General features: G+C 31.0%; 1 protein-coding gene across 3 annotated transcripts; it reads left to right on the top strand.

Annotated features, from left to right (window-relative positions):
* Positions 1-1,705: 1,705 nt before the first annotated feature.
* Positions 1,706-7,946, top strand: LOC122595337 (axial regulator YABBY 5-like). Of its 3 annotated transcripts, none has more exons than XM_043767682.1 (7): positions 1,706-2,257; positions 3,314-3,484; positions 5,867-5,987; positions 6,198-6,240; positions 7,125-7,200; positions 7,367-7,438; positions 7,573-7,946. In XM_043767682.1, the coding sequence occupies exons 1-7, from the start codon at positions 2,162-2,164 to the stop codon at positions 7,633-7,635; spliced, it is 642 nt and encodes a 213-aa protein (XP_043623617.1). In that variant the 5' UTR covers positions 1,706-2,161; the 3' UTR covers positions 7,636-7,946. The 3 variants fall into 3 exon arrangements, with proteins under 3 accessions (XP_043623617.1, XP_043623616.1, XP_043623615.1); XM_043767681.1 differs by having other exon boundaries at positions 1,708-2,257; positions 5,870-5,987; positions 6,192-6,240; XM_043767680.1 differs by having other exon boundaries at positions 1,710-2,257; positions 6,192-6,240.
* Positions 7,947-21,996: the final 14,050 nt, after the last annotated feature.

Raw genomic sequence — 21,996 nt, 5'->3', positions numbered from 1 at the left:
CAAGAGTAATAAGGGTAGCTTAGACAATTCCCTAGTTGTAACTTTCAACAGGGGTTATATATTTTTTTATTAAGATAATATAGATTACTCCTTAATCAATTTACTAATGTTTATTTGATATGCAAATCCATCAAATCAATGAACTTAACATACAAAAACATCAATTATAAAAGTTCTCATCATTTTTATTTTAAAGTATTTTTACTAAATAACCATCATGTATATATATATATATTCATTTTTGAGAACCCATTTTTTTGCAGAAACCTTGAGAACTCTTAAAATATGTATTGGATCACATGTTTTTTTATTTATTTATTCACATGTGAAAGTTTATAAAAATATATGTTGTAGAAGAAAGTTTATTTCAAAACCTTATATATATTCGCTTGTTCACATGTGAATGAATATAGGTGAACATATTCATTCACAAGTTTACAAAAGACTATTTTGAAGGTTTTTTTAAAAAATTATTTTACAACATACTTTTTTATATCATTTTACATGTGAATAGACAAAAAACATGTGATTCAATACATAATTTGAGAGTTCTCACGGTTTTTAAAAAATGTGATTTTCAAAATAAGAAAAGTTTATATATTTATATATATATATAAGATAGATTTGGAGGCCCGTGCCAATAAGCTCTTCGTTAGCTCTTTGTTGCTCTTATGAGGACCTAATGGCAACGAATTTGTTGAAACCTTTCGTCTTAGAGGGCTGTCGACCGGACGTTGAGAGTGGATGAGGAGAGAAAAGAGAAAGGTGGGGTCAGGTAAGGTTTTGGGTGTTTTATGGATAGAGAAAAGTTGAGAAAGAGGTCTGTTGAGTCATGGATTTGCTGAGAGACTCAGCGAGTTTGTTTATTAGCAAGCTCTCAGCGAGTGACTTCTTCAGCGAGCTCTCAGCGAGCTTCTGTACCAGCAAGCATTCAGCAAAGCATCAATTATCTTCATGTCTAAAGGATAAGTTCAATGACTCCCCGTTCAGTTTTTGTAAGTCAAAAATAGGCGGGAATATGAAAATAAGAAGGTTGGTCCCAAGGACACGTGTTGATCAAGAAGGATGAAGACATGTGACATTGTACCAACAATGGTACCTTGGTGTTTCTCTTTCATACCCGATATGAAACCAAACAAAAGAGAAACAGAGAACTCTGCAGATCTGCGTTTTCCACCAATAGATGGTTGACAACATTCGAGGTGTCAACATCAACTAGGGTTGTCATGTGATTCCAATCTGCCTATATAAGGAATCACTTGACCTAGCCACCACTCTGTTGGTCTTTGCATTATTTTATACTTAGAGTTTTCTTTGTATATTTGTTAAGTTTTTGGTGTGTCGAAAAACTTAACAATCATTTCTCTTCTTCTTTGTTCTTATTGTAAAACCAACCGACCATGTATTCACTGTTTAGTTTATAATACATATAACTAAACTTTCTTTCTTTCTTGTTCTTGTTTCAAGTAGTTTACATTAGTGGTTAATTTACAATAATTTTGTAAACATTGGGACTTTCAAGGTTCTATTGGGAGTAAGTGTTCTTGAGTATTTTTTGGATAGAGAAAAACTGATGTAGCAATGAAAAAAAATAAGGAAGAGATGTTTATTAGGAGATGCCTTATTTCTATGGAGTAGTATGCCCATCTTATTTTACATATATATACAGACAATACAACATATGTATACAATATGGAATTATGGAGTGACTCAAACTATGTGGTTCGAGCGAGCAAGTTTGTGCAGCTAGCTGGTTCAGGTGCATGAAATAGGGCCCGCAAAAGAAGCACTATCTGAAAACCAACCAACCTTTATGTTATAGTGCCATTGCCCCCCCTTAGCTCTTTGGATCCTATCCCATTTTCCCCCTTTCTCTCCCCCTCAGATATATTACACATCACATATATCTATATATGTTTCTTGATCTCCCTTTCTTCTTCTATAAATAGAAAGGACTTGAAACTAACACACACTGTAGTGATCTCCCCCAACTGTTGAGCACTCACACACACAAATTCCATTCAATCTTATTTGCTTCCTCGATCAGCTCTCTCCCTTGATCGATCAGTAGCGCTTAATCCTCTACAGAAAGAGATAGAATTCAATTATATATACATATATATCTTGGATCATTATATATATATATATATATTAGAGAGAGATGTCAAGTGGCAGCTGCATAGATGTAGCAGCAGCAGCAGCAGCTTCTGAGCAACTATGTTACATCCCTTGTAACTTTTGCAATATCGTTCTTGCGGTACATACTCTTTATATATATATATATATATATATATATATGTTTGTGTGTATTTTGTGTTATGTGTGAGTAGTTGGGATATAGATGAGATTTCTTGGTTGTCATCCATATGTATTGAAAACTAATAACCAATTAAATTTGATGAAAAATGGTCAAGTAATTTTCTTTATCACTTTGAGGCTTATTATATATATACAGTCAAGTCTCCATCGTTTGAGGCTTTCTTTTTCTCATTCTTCAATTCTTCAGCTTATAAAAATTGTAGTAGTCAAAAGATTAAAAAAAAAAAAAAAAAAAAAGTCCTTCAAATATCTGAAATCTCTCTCTCTCGGTCTCTCTTTCACACACACAGCCAAGGACTGTACTTGAATGACTAGTAACAAAACTAGGACAAAAACCATTCAACATCAAAACTTTTAATTAATTCCTAGTGGAATTTTCCATTATCAAATGACACAACTTCTTATTTAATTAGTGTAATTTTTTTTTGATCGACCAATTAATTAAAAAGAAAAAGGCTATCAGCAATCAGCACTCCTAAACATATATCATTGCATGTGTTGATAGAAAGTTAGGGTTTTATGGTTCTTAATGTATAGTTTAATTAAAGATTATGTATGTGTTGAATTAAAGAAGAAGAAACAAAGTTAGATCCAATTTTTTGTAAAGATTTTTCTATATATATGCATTAGATCAAACTTGTATCACTTTCCATTCAATTGGACTCTCTTTCATATCTTGATCTTTATGTATATACTATAACAATAGTTAATATTTATGAATTACACATCTAGCTAAAAATTGGAAATCAAACTTTTCTGGTATCCTAAAAAGTAGTAAATTTTTTAGGGTTCTAGCTTGAACATTAATTAAATTGTAGTAGTGATATTATGAACCCTAAAGGTTAGTAGTGTTATTTGTGGAGTTAAAGACAATTGAATTAAGTTAAATGATCATGTGTTGTTGATTGAACTTATGAATCGAGTAAACTAACTTGATTTGGAGGTAATTAATTAATAATTATTGATGGGTGGTGAAATGTATAATAAAATGCAGGTGAGTGTACCATGCAGCAGCTTGTTTGAAATAGTGACAGTAAGATGTGGACACTGTACCAATATGTGGTCTGTGAATATGGGCATGGCTGCTGCTGCTGCTGCTGCCTTTCCTTCCAATTCCACCTCCCTAGACTACTCTTCTGTTTCTTCTACTCATCACAATTCCCAGGTGATTAATTACCTGCATTTCTTTTTCTTTTAATGTTAATTAATAGTAGTATGTGATATATATATATATACTCCAGTATATAATATGTAACACTAGCTAGTTCAAATCGACTCGATTGTAATCAGATCGTATTTACTCTCAAAATCGACACCGATGTTTGTATGTAACTTGGACCGGTCATTTCAAAATGAATAATTAATGAACTGCCATGGTCTAGAAAACCATGCTATATATATGAGTATCAATTAATTTAGATACTTATTAATTTGTGAATTGTATATAATCGAAGATCTTTTATGTATACATATGACTAATCTAATTATATATAGGATGTTTGGCTAGTTAATTAAGCTTATTTTGAAGTATGTTTGTGTGTATTTTGATGAGATTTATATCTCATTTTATATATGGCTTATGATCGAGTTTATTTGCTGTTGGTTTAAGTCAGAAAAACAAGCCATGAATATGAATTTACATATTAAATTTACAATTAGCATATAGCCAAAGAGTACCAATTTACTAAAAAGTACTTGCAACCAACTTTGTAAGAAATTTTTATTCATTCTTGTTGGCCATTTTGCCAACGAAACCAAATTGGAACAGTAAATATTTGACTTATGAGTTATGACTTTCAAAAGTTAGAAAACCGATTAAAAAGCAGCTGCTAGCTTGTTAAATTCAATTTCAGTTGTACGTACGTGTTGAATTGGAGCTGACCAAGGTGTGAATATTTGTCAATAAATTAAACTTGTACTTTTTTGAGAAAATTTATTTATTTATTATATATATATATAGGGGGAGCTAGTGACTCTAGGTCATACATAGGATAATCTAAAGAACAAACATAAAACATAGTGGTCTGTTTTTTTTAAACTTTTTTTTTGCTGTTACATCAAGAACTCTAGCAGTCTAACCGCCGTATTTTCCATAGGGTTTATGTTTGCGGCCAACATCTGCATAAATGCGTCAGTCCTAGCTAGCTAAAAGAAAAAAAAATGTTTGTTCTTTTTATATCGATTTATTTATTCATATTCATTAATAATCTGATTAACCACGTTTAAGAATCTTTTCAACCAAGCTAATTTGTCGTTTACTTGTGCAACTAATTCTTTCTCTCTCTCTCTCACACACACTGAATAAGGTTAAAGAGATGGTAGATACACGTCTGGGACAATATTGACTGCAAGTGTCATTCAAATCTGTGATTTTTTTTTTTATTAACTTATACTTTTACATTCTAACTGATCCAGTCACTTCAATCTAGCTAAGTCTTTTAATTGGTTCACTTCCTTTTCATCCCAAGTGAAAAAAGAAATACGGATTACATATATATATATATATATATATATATATATTAACTATTGTTCGATCGTAGATAATTAAAATGTTAGGTTAAAACCCAAAGTTTGTATAGCTAGGTTTCTTCTATATATATATGTGACATGAAAAATATGTACTCGTAGCATTCAAACAATCCTCTCCAATGTCTCTTTTCACTATATTAATGTTATATGATTTACTTAATTCATCTCAAATTGTTGGTTATCTACTTTGTTGTACGCTACTATACACCGACATTTTATAATTATATTTGGCGAAAACTGTAAAATAGTCCGTCCACGTAATCTATATATATATATTGGTGCTAGATAAATGATATGAGAAATTATAAGAGTACGTATGATTGAATTGTCTTTTCTTTATTTACCGAATAGTCAAAAAGTAATATATATATATATATATATATATATACGAGCACATGTAGTAGCATTGGGGTAATTAAGGTAGAACTTGATGAATGTGTAATATTAAGGGTGCGTTTAGTTGCAAAAAATGTTTTTAACTTTTCCATTTCTAATTTTCTAGAAAATGAAAAGGTTTTTCAATTATAAAAAACCTTTGAAAATTTTGAAAACGCATTCAAAATAAAAGAAGAAGTTTTCATTTTTTCATTTTAGAAAATTAGAAAACATGTTCAAATTCATTTGTTTTATAATTTTAGGTTTATAAAAGGTTTAGAAAATAGAAAAGTGAAAACAAAAACTGAAAATAACAGTTTTCTAATTTTAGTGCAAAAGTTGAAAAAAGGAATTTTCATTTTCTAGGAAAGTTTTTTTAAAAAATTACAATTTGAACGCGTTTCCTATTTTTCATGTTTTCTTGAAAAATGAAAATGGAAAACAAAAGAGTTTTCTTGAACTAAACACACCCTAAATTTCATGAGTTTTTGATTTTCAATATTAGTCATTGGTCAAAGTCACATAGTAGAAATATTACAACAAGTTCATGGTATTCAAGCATATATATAATGTTATTTCATACGAGTGCTACACAATGAAATATGCACTAGACTGATGATAGATATATATATATTTCGATCAGAAGGCTCCTATGCACACTCCTCCAAATTATAGGGTGGATTTGGGATCCTCTTCAAAGTACAACAGTAGAATGCCAATGAGGTCGTCTCCGGTCATCACTAGTGACCCAAAAATCAGTCGCCGTGAGTTTCTTTCAATTCTTTCCTTGATATATATAAATTAATAAATACCAAATGCATGAAGAGATATTATATGTTCAATAGCATTTCAAAGATAATTATGCAAACAATTAAAGAGGCATAATTAATATGGATCGCGTATTTAATTAGTTCAAGATTATATCACGCAATGTTTGATAACAATTTATTTTTGCTGTGTATGGTCAGCTCCAGAAAAGAGGCAACGAGTTCCTTCTGCATACAACCAGTTCATAAAGTAAGAACACTATATATTGTTGTACCAATACTCCGTTTATTTATGCAGGTCGTAGGGGTGAGCAAAAACCGAACCGGAAAATCAAAAACCGAAAAAAACCGACAAAACCGAACCGAAAACCGAACGAAATCCATTGGTTTGGTTTTTGTTTTCTAAAACCGAACGGGTCGGTTCGGGTTTCGATTTCATATGCCAAAAAACCGATCAAAACCGAACCGAATCAATTATATATTAATTATTTAATATTTATATCATATTACATTTATATTTATTACTTATAATTTGTAAATATGTTAATATATTTAAACTTTTTGTCTTTTTAGTATACAAATCTATATAAATTGTATGTTTTAGATGAAAACATACACGAAAATCAATTCATTTTATAAAAGCTATATCAATTTTAACACCTTAAAAATATAATTAGTCGATAAAAAACATCTTTATATTTTAATTTCTATATCATAATTTTTTTTGTTAACAATTGAAAATTAAATTTATAACATAATAAACAAAAAAGTTAAAAAAAAAAGTTATAATAAAAACCGAACAAAAACCGAAACCGATCTAAACCGACCCAAAAAACCGATAAACCGAACCGAACAAAAACCGAATCCAATGGATTGGGTTTTCTAAAAACCGAATGGATCGGTTATGGTTTCGGTTTTAGCCAAAAACCGAATCAAACCGATCCATACTCACCCCTAGCCAGGCCGGGATTGGGTATGGTTGTTGCTAGCTGTGTATAGATATTGTTACTATATGGAGTAACATGTACACTGTAAAAAAAAATTACTGTATTTATTTTATAGCCGGCCATTAAATTATCATGATCGATCAGAATTCATGAATTAAATGAAATTATATGATGTGCGCAATTCTAGGGAGGAGATCCAAAGGATCAAGGCAAATAATCCAGATATCAGCCACAGAGAAGCTTTTAGTACTGCTGCAAAAAATGTAAGTGCGCATGATATAAAATTTCTGCACACCCCTGCTTTCTTTTTCTTTGTTTGGTGGCTTTCACAGTAGTGTCATGTACGACTTGATATAATATACTATTATTATTTTTTATTATCTATGTGTATATTATGATATTAATATTTATATTTGAATTTAATTATAGTGGGCACATTTCCCTCACATTCATTTTGGATTGATGTTGGAAGCAAACAATCACCAATCTAAACTTGATGAGGTATTATATATGCTAACTCAATCTAATTAATATTAATTTCCTCAAAGAATTGCTTAGAGTTTAAATACTTGTTTTAATTACCAATAAATAATCATAATCTAAATTTAATTAAGCTTCTTCAATGTCTAATGCAGGTGAGTTGCGTGCAAGGTTCTGAAAAAAGATTAAGATCGAGGGCGGCATTATTCAAGAAATAATGAATCAATTAAGCTTTACTACTTAAGAAGACATATAAAGCAAATCCTCTTATATATATATATATATATATATTTATATTTGAGCTAAGAAATTAAATCATGGCCTTATATTAACTTGTTTTTAAGGATATAAAGTAGTGTTTGGCTGCTTCTTCTTTCTTTTTATAAAATTGTAATTTACAATCATGCATATGAGTGATGATGCTATTTGTGTATTTTGATTTGTTGTCAAAGTAGGAGTAGCTAGCTAGGCTACTTTGGGTAGCCTTCAAATTAATTTCCCAATAAAATCTTCCAAGTATATTATTGTACATGCCTTTATAACAATGGATAAGCATATTCATGCATTCATATATACGGAGTACTAGCATGGGTGTAACTGCTACGGTGATTGATTTACCAATAGTGATTAACACAAGTCATTCTTTGTTACTCCTGTAAAACTGATCACTAAAACATCGATTATAAACTAGTAGCTAGGATGCTCGTGCTGCCGTGCATATATAGCAGTACGAGTATGTCATTGTTAATTACCCATATTACTTTTGACGATCGGATCAAGTTAATATATTGAGTGTGAAAGAATTATACCAAGTGTGACTTATTAATAACTAGTGATGCTAATTGATAGAGGATTAGAGGTGAATCAACCGTTTTCCCGTTAGCTAGTTTGATCATCATCGTCATAATAAGTTATCAGATTGGTTTTGAGGTATGAAATGTACGATTATACGATTTATAATGACATTAGGGGTGAAGGGACATGGATCCGGAGACAGTGCCTCTGGGAGGGGGGTCCAAGGGGCGATAGTCCCCGACGTGGTCCAAATATGACAATTTAGAAATTCTTGCAAATAACTGCCGTTTAGGCAGTTTTTATGGGCTAGAACGCTCAGAATAATCTTCACTTCTTTTTCTTTTCCTCTTTGTTGAAATTCTATCTGGTTCTCTGACTCAAACACAAACACACACAACGTTTTAATTAAATCTCTGATTGATGTATTTGATTGAATATATTGGAGTGAACCATCAAATTTGTTCAATCATCCACTGATTGTTCATTTTATACCGTATAGACTCAACATTTGATATGACTGTCAACAAGAACACCATCACATCTCTTATGTACAACCAACACGTCTTATGTACAACACATATAAGTGTGTACTGATCGAAGCAGAATTAATGTTTTTTTCTGTATGAAATTAAATGCAGGTATATGCACGCAGAAATACACATGGTTTATTATATTAAGAGAAGGAAAACAAATAACAAAACGACATGACAAGGACAAAATCCACCAAATAAAATGCTACAAATTTATAATAAAAACAGAGGCAAATTTACTATATGTCCTTGAGGCATAAACCTGAAAGTACTATTTCTTAACAAATTTAGATCGAAGTTGCACACTTTGACGAATAGATTACTAATATTATATTATATTCATATATATGATCAGTTGTCAACTTCGACTGAGTTTTTCTCAATAGTGTTTGCCTAACACTGCCATGTTAAATGGCCTTGCTATATTTGGTAAGTGGAGCCATATTCTTGATCTCATGATGATTTCATTAAAGATCGATTATTTTTATATATATATATTGTTTTTTTATTAACAACACGGGGACAATTCTAACTGATTTCCTCTCTATTCAAAACCGAGTTGATTTGTCATACAGGTTGAATTGATAAAAAGGAAAAGGTTAAAAGAAAAAAACCAAGTAAAATAATGGGAAAATATCTCTCTCTGATAATGTTTGAAAGTTAATTGGTAAGTTATATCGATCAGATGAAGACCATGGTCAAGAGATAGAATAATAAAAGTTTGAAACTTCTAAAAGAAAACGACGAACATAAAACTGGGACATTTTTATTGTTATCATGCATTAAAGAAATACTCGTAGTAGATTATATTACACATCTATCTATCTATATCTATATCTATATCTATATCTATATCTATATATCTATAATATATATAATTAAAAGAAGGGGTTGTGGTACACTTGTCACCCCTAATCCCCTTCATTGAGCCTAATACTCTTTCCTTATTGTGAGTTCCTTACACAAGATGTTAGTTCAAATAACAAGATATAACAAGTATATAGCAAGTATATCAAGTAACCCGACTGGCAAGTAATTCTGATCTAGATAAAGACTAGTTCAGAATTACGATCCAGATATGGATAATGAACAATAAATAAGAACGAGTAACAAGTGCTTGAAACTATATAAATAGTATTATGTCAATGAGTCGAGATGTATTTTTCAATGTATTTTATTTATTCATATAAACAAAATACAAATGTTGTTGCGGAACAAAGATAATCACACTTGTGAGAGTATCTAAACAACCTTGAAATATAAATGATCTAATCAACAAGGAAATACTCGTAAGTTTACTTGGAGTATATCTCACAAGTTGTAATGCCAAAGTTTCAAACATTTTTACAATTGTGAGAAGTCTTAAATTTATAGGCCAACATGTCTTGATGACATGGAAAAGGCCAACATGTTTGTTTTAGGTAAAGTATGTAAGTTTTTTTTGATGTGACATTACATACTTTATTCCTAAACTTTTACTTAAACTAACACAATACCAGGTTTAAAGTTATTAACCAGGTAAAGGTAGTTAAAGTACTACAAAAAGACTTCCTCGTAATCAGTGAAAAAGTGTTGTAAATACTTTTTCACTGAGCGGCTTCAGATCTTCAATCAGGTAGAATCTTCTCAGAGCTCTGCTTCTCAGAAGTTTCTCTTCTTCAGTCTCCAGTCTTCGACTTCAGAATGAATGTCTTCAGGTGTGCTAATCTTGATCTGAGGTGAAGCTTCAGAGAACTAATTCTGAGAGACTCCTCAGAATTTATGTAGAAGTATCTTCTCTGAACTTCAGATATTTCTGAACAAATTATACTTGGTCGATTTTCGACCTAACACTTATTAATCATCTATTTTTTTAATATTTATTTAATAGAAAATGATCGACCTTTAATTAAAAAATCTTATATACATACTACCTTGAAAAAAATCTCAAAAATTCTCAACTCTAAGAAAAATCTTACGGCAAAAAAAAAAAAAGCTACGATCGACTACAAAAAAGGTTTTTTAATTTATATACTTTGTTCATATTTAATTATTATTATTATTATTATTATTATTATTATTATTATTATTATTATTATTATTATTATTATTTTTATTATTTAATATTGATTCTTATGTTATTGTTATTTATTTTAATTAAATTTGTTGTCAATTATAGATTCATTATGACTTCTTATTCAACAACAAAAAATAAGACCACATTAGTTCATTTTAAAAATCTTAAGCCAACACACGTTAAACATGATCTACGACTCTGTGTTGTACATGTATAAACTGTTTCGGAGTGGAACAACCTGAAGAAAATCAAAACGTTCGAAACGGTCATTGTTGATGAACTGGTATCTATTTTTCAAATTATATACTCTACACTTTTTGTTTTTCTTTTTATTTAACTAAAGTTGGAAAAAAAGGGTAAACTAGAACCAATATTTATATGGAGTTAATTTTCATATGTTTCTTCTTTAGCTTTCATATTGATTAAGTTGTGATATTGGTCATACACTTTTTGTTTCTCTTTTTATTTAGCTAAAGTTGGAAAAAAAAAAGGTAAACTGGAACCAATATTTATATGGAGTTAATTTTCATATGTTTCTTTTTTAGCTTTCGTATACATTAAGTTGTGATATTGGTGATACACTTTTTGTTTCACAATTATTATAAGATTTATATATCTTAAGACTACCCGAACATGCTTGAGCACTAGTAATATATATATGCATGCTTCTAGATTTTAGATTGGATTACTTCCCCATATTTATTGCAAGAGTACAATTATTGCTTAAGGGTATACAATTATTCATTCATGTAAATAAAATGTAGGCAAAGATCATATATATATATATACTTTAATTTATAAAATGTTTTTTAAAACAGATCAAGCGTTCTGGTCAATCTCATGAAATTGTGGTGGTTGTTACTGGTAGAATCCATATATATATATATAAGTGACCCTTATATTGAGAACCCATTTTTTTTTAAGTACCGTGAGAACTCTTAATATTTATATTGGATCACATGTTTTTTTTGTTCATTAGCATGTGAAATGTTATAAAAATATATGTTACAGAAGAAATTTTTTTTCAAAACCTTACATATAGCCGTTTGTCACATGTGAACAGAAAATGTGAACAAATTCATTCACCATTTCATAAAAGGCTATTTTGAAGGTTTCATAAAAAAGTTTCTTCTACACTAGGAACGAAGCCAGAACTTATTTTGTAAGGGAACAAATTTAAAAGTCTCTTGTTATATTTATTAGAGTCATTTTTGAAGGAAAATTTTTCTTAAAAAAAATTGACCCTCACATGAGAATTAGAAAATATGGACTCTTAAAAATAATTTCGTGTGAGTACAAGTTTTGGGAACTTGAACATTGGTCTTTGTAATTTTGGCAAATGTGCAGAAGAAGGGGTTGTATTATGTTAAACAACATAAAATAAGTTCATCGAAATCAATGATATGCAATTTAGTCTCCACATAAATTTTCACCTGACTATTGTGATTACTATTATATAATAATTAGAAAATAAAATATCATTTTTACATACAGCTATATTATTTATCAATATATGATACATTAACTCAAACAAATAAAACACTTTTTTCAACTTCTATTTTTAAACTCTATTAAAAATCAACACTTTTTTCAACTTCTCTTTTTAAACTCTATTAAAAATCAAAATAATTCAAGATTTTTACTTTATCAATAGAGGATTTTATCTCAAAACTAATGCTTCTAACATAAGTAACATACTTCCAAATAAGATGCGTATGACAACGATGGTGACATTTGTATGTATTTTCTGTTTATTTATATTTTTTAAGAACAAAATTACAAATATACCTTTAAAAAATTACATTGTACCAAAATTGGAATGGGGGCAGTTGCCCACACTGCCCCCATTGTGGAGCCGTCTCTGTCTACAACATACATTTTTTATATCATTTCACATGTGAATGAACAAAAAAAACATGTGAACAATTATATTATCTAAGAGTTTCATGGTTCTTAAAAAAAATGTTTCTCAAAATAAAGAAATATATATATATAATAAGATGCAATATTAATGCTAAAAAAATGAATATATTAATGTTATTTAGTACCCCATATATGTTTTCTTAAAGACCAAGGTTTTGAAGAACACTCGCAAAGCATTTTTTTTTTTTCAAAATTACAAATTAATTGATAGTGTTCTATCTCTATCAATCGATTTTAAATTAGATTATTAAATCTCAAGAGTGATCCATGTATATATGTTTGACCGAGTATACAAATTGGACAGTGTACATTCCTATACCGAGTGTGTGTGGTATATATAAGAAAGTTTTGCATCCTATATAGAATAAAATTAAATGACAATTACCTTTAATTAGTAATGGAAATTACTATGTTTTAGTTTTCTAATAAGTAATCTAATGTACAAATTCAAAATTGGTGTTGTTTGATGTCGAAATAGCATATTGATGGAAAAAGGGTTACCTCTATACCCTAGGCTAGATATGTGGAAATCCATCAAAAAAAGTTTTTGTGTCCAATGCACATATGTAGTAGTACCATAAAGCTATTAAACAACAAAATCTAAGCTTAAGCTCTTTAATAAAAGAAAAGCCTTTTTGGTTTGGACCACATTCTTAGTAATCTCTCTTGTAACTCATGATTCTTCATCCACCACACCACTTTTGCAGTCTATACAATCAATGGCTTCAAGCTTTGAGTTTTATTGGTGTTCATAAAAGTTTATTAGGTGGTCCATATATAAATGTGCATATCATCATCCTTATTGGCTTTCCAATCTACTCTATCTATGTGGAAAACAACATGATTTATAGATAAAGATGCATTCCACTTTTGGCATAATTAGGGCTTCAACTAATTATGTTGTTTTTGGATAGAAGTTATAATGTGAGGTACTAGTAACTTTCATCATAGTTTCACCGTAATTTCAATATTTCAAGCCTTTAAATGTTACAATTAAGGTCAAAATACAATAAATAACTGAAAGATTGTCATGTTATTTTAGAAAGTCGTTGTCAACATCTGTTTTGATTGGTTTTTCATGTATATTATAAGTAGGCATGACCTGCGTGACGCGATGAAACCTGAAACCTGCCGATGCACGATAATCAAAACCAAAGCCTGACTTGTTAAGTTGTCGGGCGGGCCGGTTTCAAGTCGGGCTTGGAAGAGGTCGGGATATTTGCTCATCCTTTTTTCGGTCGGGTCAAAACCCCGTCGAGCCGGCCAAAACCTAAAACCCAACCCTGTGATTGTTAGATGGACCGGTTTGGATCATTTATGATCAGGCCTGGACCAGGTCACATCATCTGCTTACGCCTAGTTGTAAGCATTGTAACGGTACTATAATGATATGGTTACAGATATTGCAACTTTTTTAGAATAGAATAATGAAAAATAAAATTATTTATAATAAAATAACGAAAGAAGCATTTTATAATTTCACCCTTACAATAGAAAACGAAAGGAGTATTTTTTTTGAACTAACTAGACTTTAAGCTACACGTAAAAGAAGATTAACATTTAAGTATATATGATTTTGTAAATCTAAAAATCTTTAGAGTCGGTATTAGAAAGATAGTAGCATATAGTGATATACTAATAATAAGTCGGTAAAAATATATATATAAAAATATTAAAAATAGGCCTATGGTAGAGCATCAGGGACTGTCTTTATTGATGGGGTGAATGTGTGAGAGCAGGAGGAACGGCTGCACCAGAATCTGAAATGTCACTTCATGTCTGCATTTTCATTAACTACATTTCATTTCTTGTCATTTCAAACTCATCATATCAACCCCACAATCTTTCTTTTAAAATTTATTTTATTTTTAACGTGAATTTCGCTTAAGAACTTCATGTCGTGATTCGACTGCGAAAGGTCTAACATACGTTGTCTTAACCGGGTCCGTGTTAGAGAACTCCCTCGAAGTAAAAATGCCTATTTCAAATACCCGATGGGAGAAAACCCCCTACTAACCCGCTCGAAAGCACGACGATCAATAGGGGTAAACTCTGCCTCTTCAGACTTGAACCTGGGTATACCCAAACCAAAACCTTCATAGAAAGACTTCCTATGTACTTCTCAAGTCTTGAACTCAAAACCCATTATTTGTAAGGCAAATATTTAACCACTTGAGCTAACTAGGAATTACTTTCTTCTAACAATTTTATTTTCTGTTATATCTAGTTTGTATTTGTGTTAAGCGAAAGTATATTCTACAACTTAAACCTCATGTTAAATATCAATTTTGTTGTCCCGATAATTGTGGATTTGTAATTTAAAGAACATGTAGCAACTCTTTTTAATTTAAAAAAAAAAACATTTGTTTATTGGTTATAACTTATAAGTGTTTAAAAATATTATTGCTTATAGAATTTTATTTTTCCTTTCTTTCATACTAATTGTATATTTAATGACATGGGTAATGTAATGTATTTAATTGCAATACAAAATGTTAAAAAAAAATAAAAAATTGCAAAACAAATGAAAAACAAAACTTTAGTCTTATGTTTCTAAAGGAAATTATAACAATATACTCTATCACTAATTCCGAACATTGAAATATGATATTAAATCTTCATGTCAAAAGGTCGTTTCAAATTTTTAATACTATATTAGTATATACTTATTTTTATTTGAAATTTTAGTGTTAAAAATTCTCCAAAATTACACCGTGTACATTAATAATATATATTACTTGCTGCCGCCACCCCCACCGATCGCTGCTGTCGCCGCCAATGTTACCACCGTCATGCGCTACCACCACCTGCCACCGCTACCCACTAAATGTTGGAATAAACGTTCCTAAATAGCAAGAAACTTTCCTATCGCAAAACAAACATAGTGGTTTCAAAATAATATAGAAAAATTAAAATAGAAAGAGTAGTCGATAAATTTTGATTAAAGTGTAGGTTACTTGAGCTTTTTCTCTTATTGAAAGTACCAAATTAAAGTGCAGACAATAACTTTTGTTATGTTTCAATCGAATATTATTACTATGTAAGAAGTATGTCATTTGATGTAACTATTAAAGTAATTTTTATTATTTTTTTAAACAATTAATAACCTTCATTCACAACTCTATCATATCCCAAAACAGAAAGAAGGAATACAACAATAATACAGTACTTACAGCAAATATTTATATATTTGACCAGCTCATCTACTAAACATTGGTATTTGCTGTGATGATATAAATAGACATATCAAATATGTAGCAAAAATATCATGAGAAAAGATCTTGAAATTAAACATGAATACTTGTGGTCTTGTGGAATGAATGAAGTGATTTAACGTAGCTAGAAGAACCCCACTCTTTGCATGACACAAATTCGAATAATATCATACGCAAAATTGATGCTCTTTATTCGATTACAAGGCCCAACAAAGTAACCGTGTTTTCTTAAACTAGAACGAGCATGATACCCACGCAATGCGGTGACAGTGTGGGAATGCGGTCTAGTGGTGTCGGTGATAGCACTATTGGTGGTAGTAGCGGTGTCAAGTGATAAATAACGATAAATTTTGTGAAAACACGATCGCCTGTTAGTGGAAGGTTTTTTGCATTCAGTCAATCTACGCGGAGTGAATCAGTCCCTAAGGAAACCCCCAAAAGGGTGCACGCCGTCCAATGAGTGGATGTATGGAAGAACTAAAAAGAAAAATAAAGATATAACTTTATACAAACTATCATTTTAATTAGAGCTCTCTTTGAGGTGTGACAAGAAGGGCATAAGCTTAGGGCCTAATTTCTTTAAGGGCCTAAAAATTTAGATTTTGTAGCTTGAAGTATTATACTTTTATTATTATTTTTAAGTCGAAAAAAAAACTTTGATAACAGAGTAAGTGAGATTTTGATTAACAAAGTTATGTGACTGAAAAATCAACAAACATTAGGTTAAATTTATACAACTTTTGGGGACTATTTCTTCATTTTGCCTTTCGGGACTATTTTTTATACCATTCTCAGAGACCACACTGATTTTGATTTTAGATAATATAGATATAGAGATATATGTTAAAAGAAGACGAAGATGTTTAAAATAACGAGTCAATTGCTCGCGCAATGCTGGAGTGATGGTGGTGGCGCGATGGTGATGACGAGCGGCGGTGGTGGTGACGGGTGTTGGGGCGGCAATAATGGTGAATGTTAAAGTAATTAATGTTAAAGGTGGTGGTGTAATTATTTTTAAGGGTTGAGTTGTTTATGTTGTAAATTATTTTATTAAGGGTGTTATATATAGGGAAAAGTGAAGGTGTAAGACAAAACTATCCAACTTGGGTGTGATTCCCCTCAAATCATCAACACTTTTTAATCTATTTTGCACATAAATCAATATAGTATAAAAATATATAAAAAATAATTTGAGGTGAGGGGAATCACACCCAAACTGGGTGGTGTTGTCTCACACATTCACTTTTCTCTTATATATATATATAAGCATTAAAGTAAAACGAATAAAACACTAGATTTCTCTTCACTGGAAATCACCGTGCATCATGAAAATCATTGTGCATCAATTGATACGTAAATCTTCGTGCATCAACTTAACCATGATCTAAGGGTCAAGACCTTGTCCTATTTGTTTTTACTTTAATACTTGTTTTAAAATATTCAACCCCTATATATATATAATATATGGGGGAAGGGAATATGAGGCTGTTAGGCACCCAAGTTGGGTGAAAAACCCCTCACATACCTTTTTTTAAAAGGTAAAAATCATGGGGGGCCATGTATTTATTTAAAATATTAAAATATTAGTATGTGAAGGGTTTTTCACTCAAGTTAGGTGCATAACAGCCTCATACTCACTTTTCCCTATATATATATATATATATATATATTAGAAGATATGGATGTTTAAATTAGTAAATAAAGAAATAAAGTATTTTAGGTAGTTTAAAGTTATACTTTGAGAGGTGATGCTTAATATAATAATATAGTTTAAAGTTAGTTTATCTATCTTATTTTACTTGGCATTACTAAGATACAACATTAGTTAACAAGTTTTATATTAAGGAGAAAGATCATAGGACTGGGGCGCGTTTGGTTCACAGAATGTTTTTGTAAGGAATGAAATCTATCAATGGAATTAGATTCTGAAGGAATGGAATTTGATTGAATGTTTTTTGTTTTCTTAAAATTCAAGAGAATGAAGGAATCAAATTCCATCCAATAACCCCAAGAAAAAGAGATTCCATCATTTGATGGAATGTTTACATTCCAATGGAATGAAATTCCATCATCTTTTGACAACCAAACGTACCACGGAATGGAATGAAATTCCAATTCCATCAAATTCCATCAGAATTTGTGAACCAAACGCACCCTAAGTTATTATATAATACACTCAAAGGTGTTTTTGAAGTCTCTCCATACAACTATTGATCAATCTTTAAGATACTTCAGTGAATTAAAGTATGAAGTCAATTATTTTGCACATTATTTTAAGACCTTATGATTGATGTTTATCTTAAAAGACAGACAAACACCCATGTCATCAAAGAATTTCCTCCCTTTCATAAACACCAAACAATGTTGAATGTTGGGTCCCAAAGAGATAATAAATGTCCCATCAACTTGGATGCTTGAATGGCTCTTAGGCAATGTCAAATATGATGATAACATGGATAAATTCCTACAAATTCCAAGTGTTTGGGACTATACTAGTGGGGAACATTTAGAACAACAATCAGGTATAAATTTATGATATGATTATTCTAATGGCATCCTGTTCTTATAATAGATTGTATAGAGGTAAATCTTGACCCTCTCTCTTTGTTTTTTTAATTGACTTTTTATTTTTGGCTTAGTTTGTTTGTTTATTTATATGATCAGAATGTATGGACATCTTCTATAATCTCATACAGCGTAGTAAAACGTCGATAACACATATAGTTGCATCGTGATCGTGTTTTTGGTTGGATATGAAACAAACAAAGATATAGAAGAAAGTATAACATACCCCTAACAGTTAATTAGTGAGTGATGAAATGTTGAGTCGATAAACCACCCTAACAATGGAAATCGTTTTAAAGGGTGTGTGACATAAATGAAAAAAAGGATCTCAAAAGTTACCAAAGTTGTAGTGTATGAAAGAATATTGATATTTGACATAATAAGTTCTCGACCATAAAACACGACATGCTAAAGTCCAAATTCCAATGGTTTCTTGAAAGAAACATTCGAAATGGAGTGTCATCGAACAAAGTTAGCATGGGATTGTCTTTGAAAGGGATGTACGTATAGTATACCATCAATCCACAACAAGTAAAAAAGGACGGCCAATCTTTCCGTCTCAACTCATTTTAAGAATCTTATGATTTTATGATTCTTGTTCATCAAAAACATGTCGATTACGCAAAAGATTAATTTGTATACGATCTTTTGCATTTTGATCTTGAATTCATATAGGTTGCATTTCGCCATAATATTGTCAAACAACTATCATCAGGTTATCACACATTTAGGCTCTCATATATATTGCCGATACAAGAACGATCTATGATAATGATTTTAATCGTAACATCCATTTTTAATTATATTTATATCTCTTTCTTTATTGTGATATTTACATTGAACTGAACAATTTGCCCATCTTGTATAGGAAATGCAAAACCGATACAATTATATAACTAAACAAAAAGTACATCATTTTATATCATAACCTGAAAAACATTATACATGACAATATGACATAATTATCCTAGTAATATCTGAATATGTATCATGTATTCATTTCTGGAGATACAAACATAACCTTTGCTAATCACCAACTAAAGAAACTCAGTGAAGACAGTATTGCATAATGTTCGTATATTATCATTACTTAAAATTTTCACATATCAATATTCTATTTTGCTGTCCTTTGAACCTAGAAGAGAAAATGATTATATACTTTAATTATACAGAGTTACCAGTTAATGTTTCAAAAAGGGTCTAGAATTGTTATTATGGTTTATTCTAGATTTACTTTGTAATTGGATAGTTTTTTTTTTGAAATAAAATTTCTGCAGTTCTTAAAAAAAGGGTTACCACTTACCAGATAATGGTCAAAATGAGATGCCATTAATGACTAAACTGTCAGGCACTTGGGCTAGAATCCTAGATTGCTAGAAACCTTTTGGCCCAATAAAGAAGCTATCTAACCCATTGGATCCGCTACAGATTCGAAAGGGTAATTTGAATTAAACCACTAGAAACAGAGATGGGCCATAACTATTTGTGGTTATGGAGTATGAATTAATTTTTGACTTTTTCCTGTTTAGGTAGTCTAACTGCTTCAACCACCGGCCCACATAGATGAATAGAAAAGAGAACTTTGATGACATGTGTTGACTTGTGCGTATCTTTATAATGTTTTTAAACTGTGATTCGAATGTGTTGAGACGGTCCATTGTTTCGGATTTTAGATATTATAATTGGTATTAGACCCGTGCCACCTTGATTATGGGAGTGTGTAAGCCCGACGATGACGTCTTTTTCAAGGTTATAACCTGGTGATTTGAATATACTAGGTCAATATATTGCTTCGAATTTTGAAATGTTGCAGTTAATATCATACAATAGCTTCACATCCTAAAGGCCAAGACAAGTATTTATAGTCAATCATATTGCACACCTTTGCTTCAGCTAAAGTTATGATACATGGTAAGAAATAGATAATCATAATTAACCTAACCAAATGCTGATCATGAGCAGTTTTAGTATGGGTTCATCACAAGGTGAATTAGAAACCTACCAATTAACCATGGTTCAAAACTTCTAAGAGAGTGCTAAATACTTTATTTAAAAAGTACAAGAAAAACACATCAGATTAAACATTTGAAAGGTGAAATGACAGGGGTGGAGGATTATAGCCTAGCACCACATGAGAAAGAGAAAAAAGAAAAAGAAATGTACAGGGAGTAAAAGAATCAAGTTCTACTTAAGCCAATGGTCCATGAATCTAGTTAAAGCTTTTTGGTCTCACCAAGAGTCATTTCAAAATCATGAGCCATTGCATTAGCTCCATTGATGTTCTTTCCTACCCTAAAAGAAAGATAGGTTCACTATTTTGATGGTGATGTACACTTAAGACCTTAACAACTGGTCTCTGAACTTCACCTTTAAATTACAACCTATCATCTTAAACCTTGTGTTCCCACCCTCAAACTCTTCATCAGAAACATTATATTTGGCACTGATTAGATAAGATTGAACATGTAACATAAATAGTACAGTTGTTATGAACATAGAAAATATTTACCTCATATTTATAGGTTATACATTGTGTGTGTTATTTTATTCTTATTTTTTTTGAACGGCATTATGTCTGTTATTTACCTCGTAAACTGACCCCAAGGTCGCCTAGGGGTCAAGTGACCTGATGTCCTCACAGGAAGTGTCAGGTTCAAACCCCCTCTAGGTATCCTCTTGGCCAGGGAAGAGTCGGAAATGGTCATGAAGATACTCAGGTAACCACGTACATCTTGAGTATAAAAATTTGCCCTCCCAGGGTAATCAGAACACGGAAACTCGTTTTTACATTATGCCAGCTATATAGAAATCTCAAAAATTCAAGGTTAGTCAAGAGAGGAAGCAAGTTCACCCATTTTTTTTATCACTGGGTTGATAAGGGTTGTCTTTAATCTCAAACGGGCCCAATAAAAAGGTTTGGTGACTTTAGTCAAGGAGAACAAGTCAAATGGATTGGAAGTCACCAAAGCATATTTCAAATAGTTGGACGTTGCAATATCCTAAATCGTTTTTATTAAAATACTTGCATTATAAAGATCTTTCAAGTTGTCGCTAACACATAAATTCTTAATATGAGTAACAAACAAAAAAAATGTTTATAGATTAACCTAACCCAGCATGGACTGTCTTGATCAGAACTAAATAAATTACTTATGCCCATCTTGACCTGTTACCCAACCCGCCAGACCCGTCAATCCAAGACTTCATACAACCCATTAGCCAAAAGTAAATAAAATCTGGGAATAATCCGAACATGCTCACACAAGACAAATTGTGTGTGAACAGAGGATAATTTAAAGGTGAAAATCAGAATATATGGAGAATATATTACCAGTGAAAAGCTAGAGGATGGACCATATAGACTGCAAAGTGTTAAATGATCCGATGGTAAAACTAAAACGATTCCTGCAATATGATTAGAAGGGATCAAAACATTAAAGAATGCCAGTATGTGCTGTAACAGCAGAATGTGTGTGTGTGTGTGTAAAAATAAAC

Source organism: Erigeron canadensis, chromosome 4, assembly GCF_010389155.1.
Source record: "Erigeron canadensis isolate Cc75 chromosome 4, C_canadensis_v1, whole genome shotgun sequence".
In the NCBI taxonomy this organism is placed as follows: Eukaryota; Viridiplantae; Streptophyta; class Magnoliopsida; order Asterales; family Asteraceae; genus Erigeron; species Erigeron canadensis.
This window is presented reverse-complemented; position numbering and strand designations above follow the sequence as displayed.

What these genes read in the sequence shown, in the direction of transcription:
- LOC122595337 (XM_043767680.1), top strand. Translation starts at nt 2,162, where the DNA reads ATGTCAAGTGGCAGCTGCATAGATGTAGCAGCAGCAGCAGCAGCTTCT. An exon ending in TGACCCAAAAATCAGTCGCC is followed by an intron (nt 5,988 to 6,191) that starts GTGAGTTTCTTT and finishes GTGTATGGTCAG; the next exon opens with CTCCAGAAAAGAGGCAACGA. An exon ending in GCATACAACCAGTTCATAAA is followed by an intron (nt 6,241 to 7,124) that starts GTAAGAACACTA and finishes GCGCAATTCTAG; the next exon opens with GGAGGAGATCCAAAGGATCA.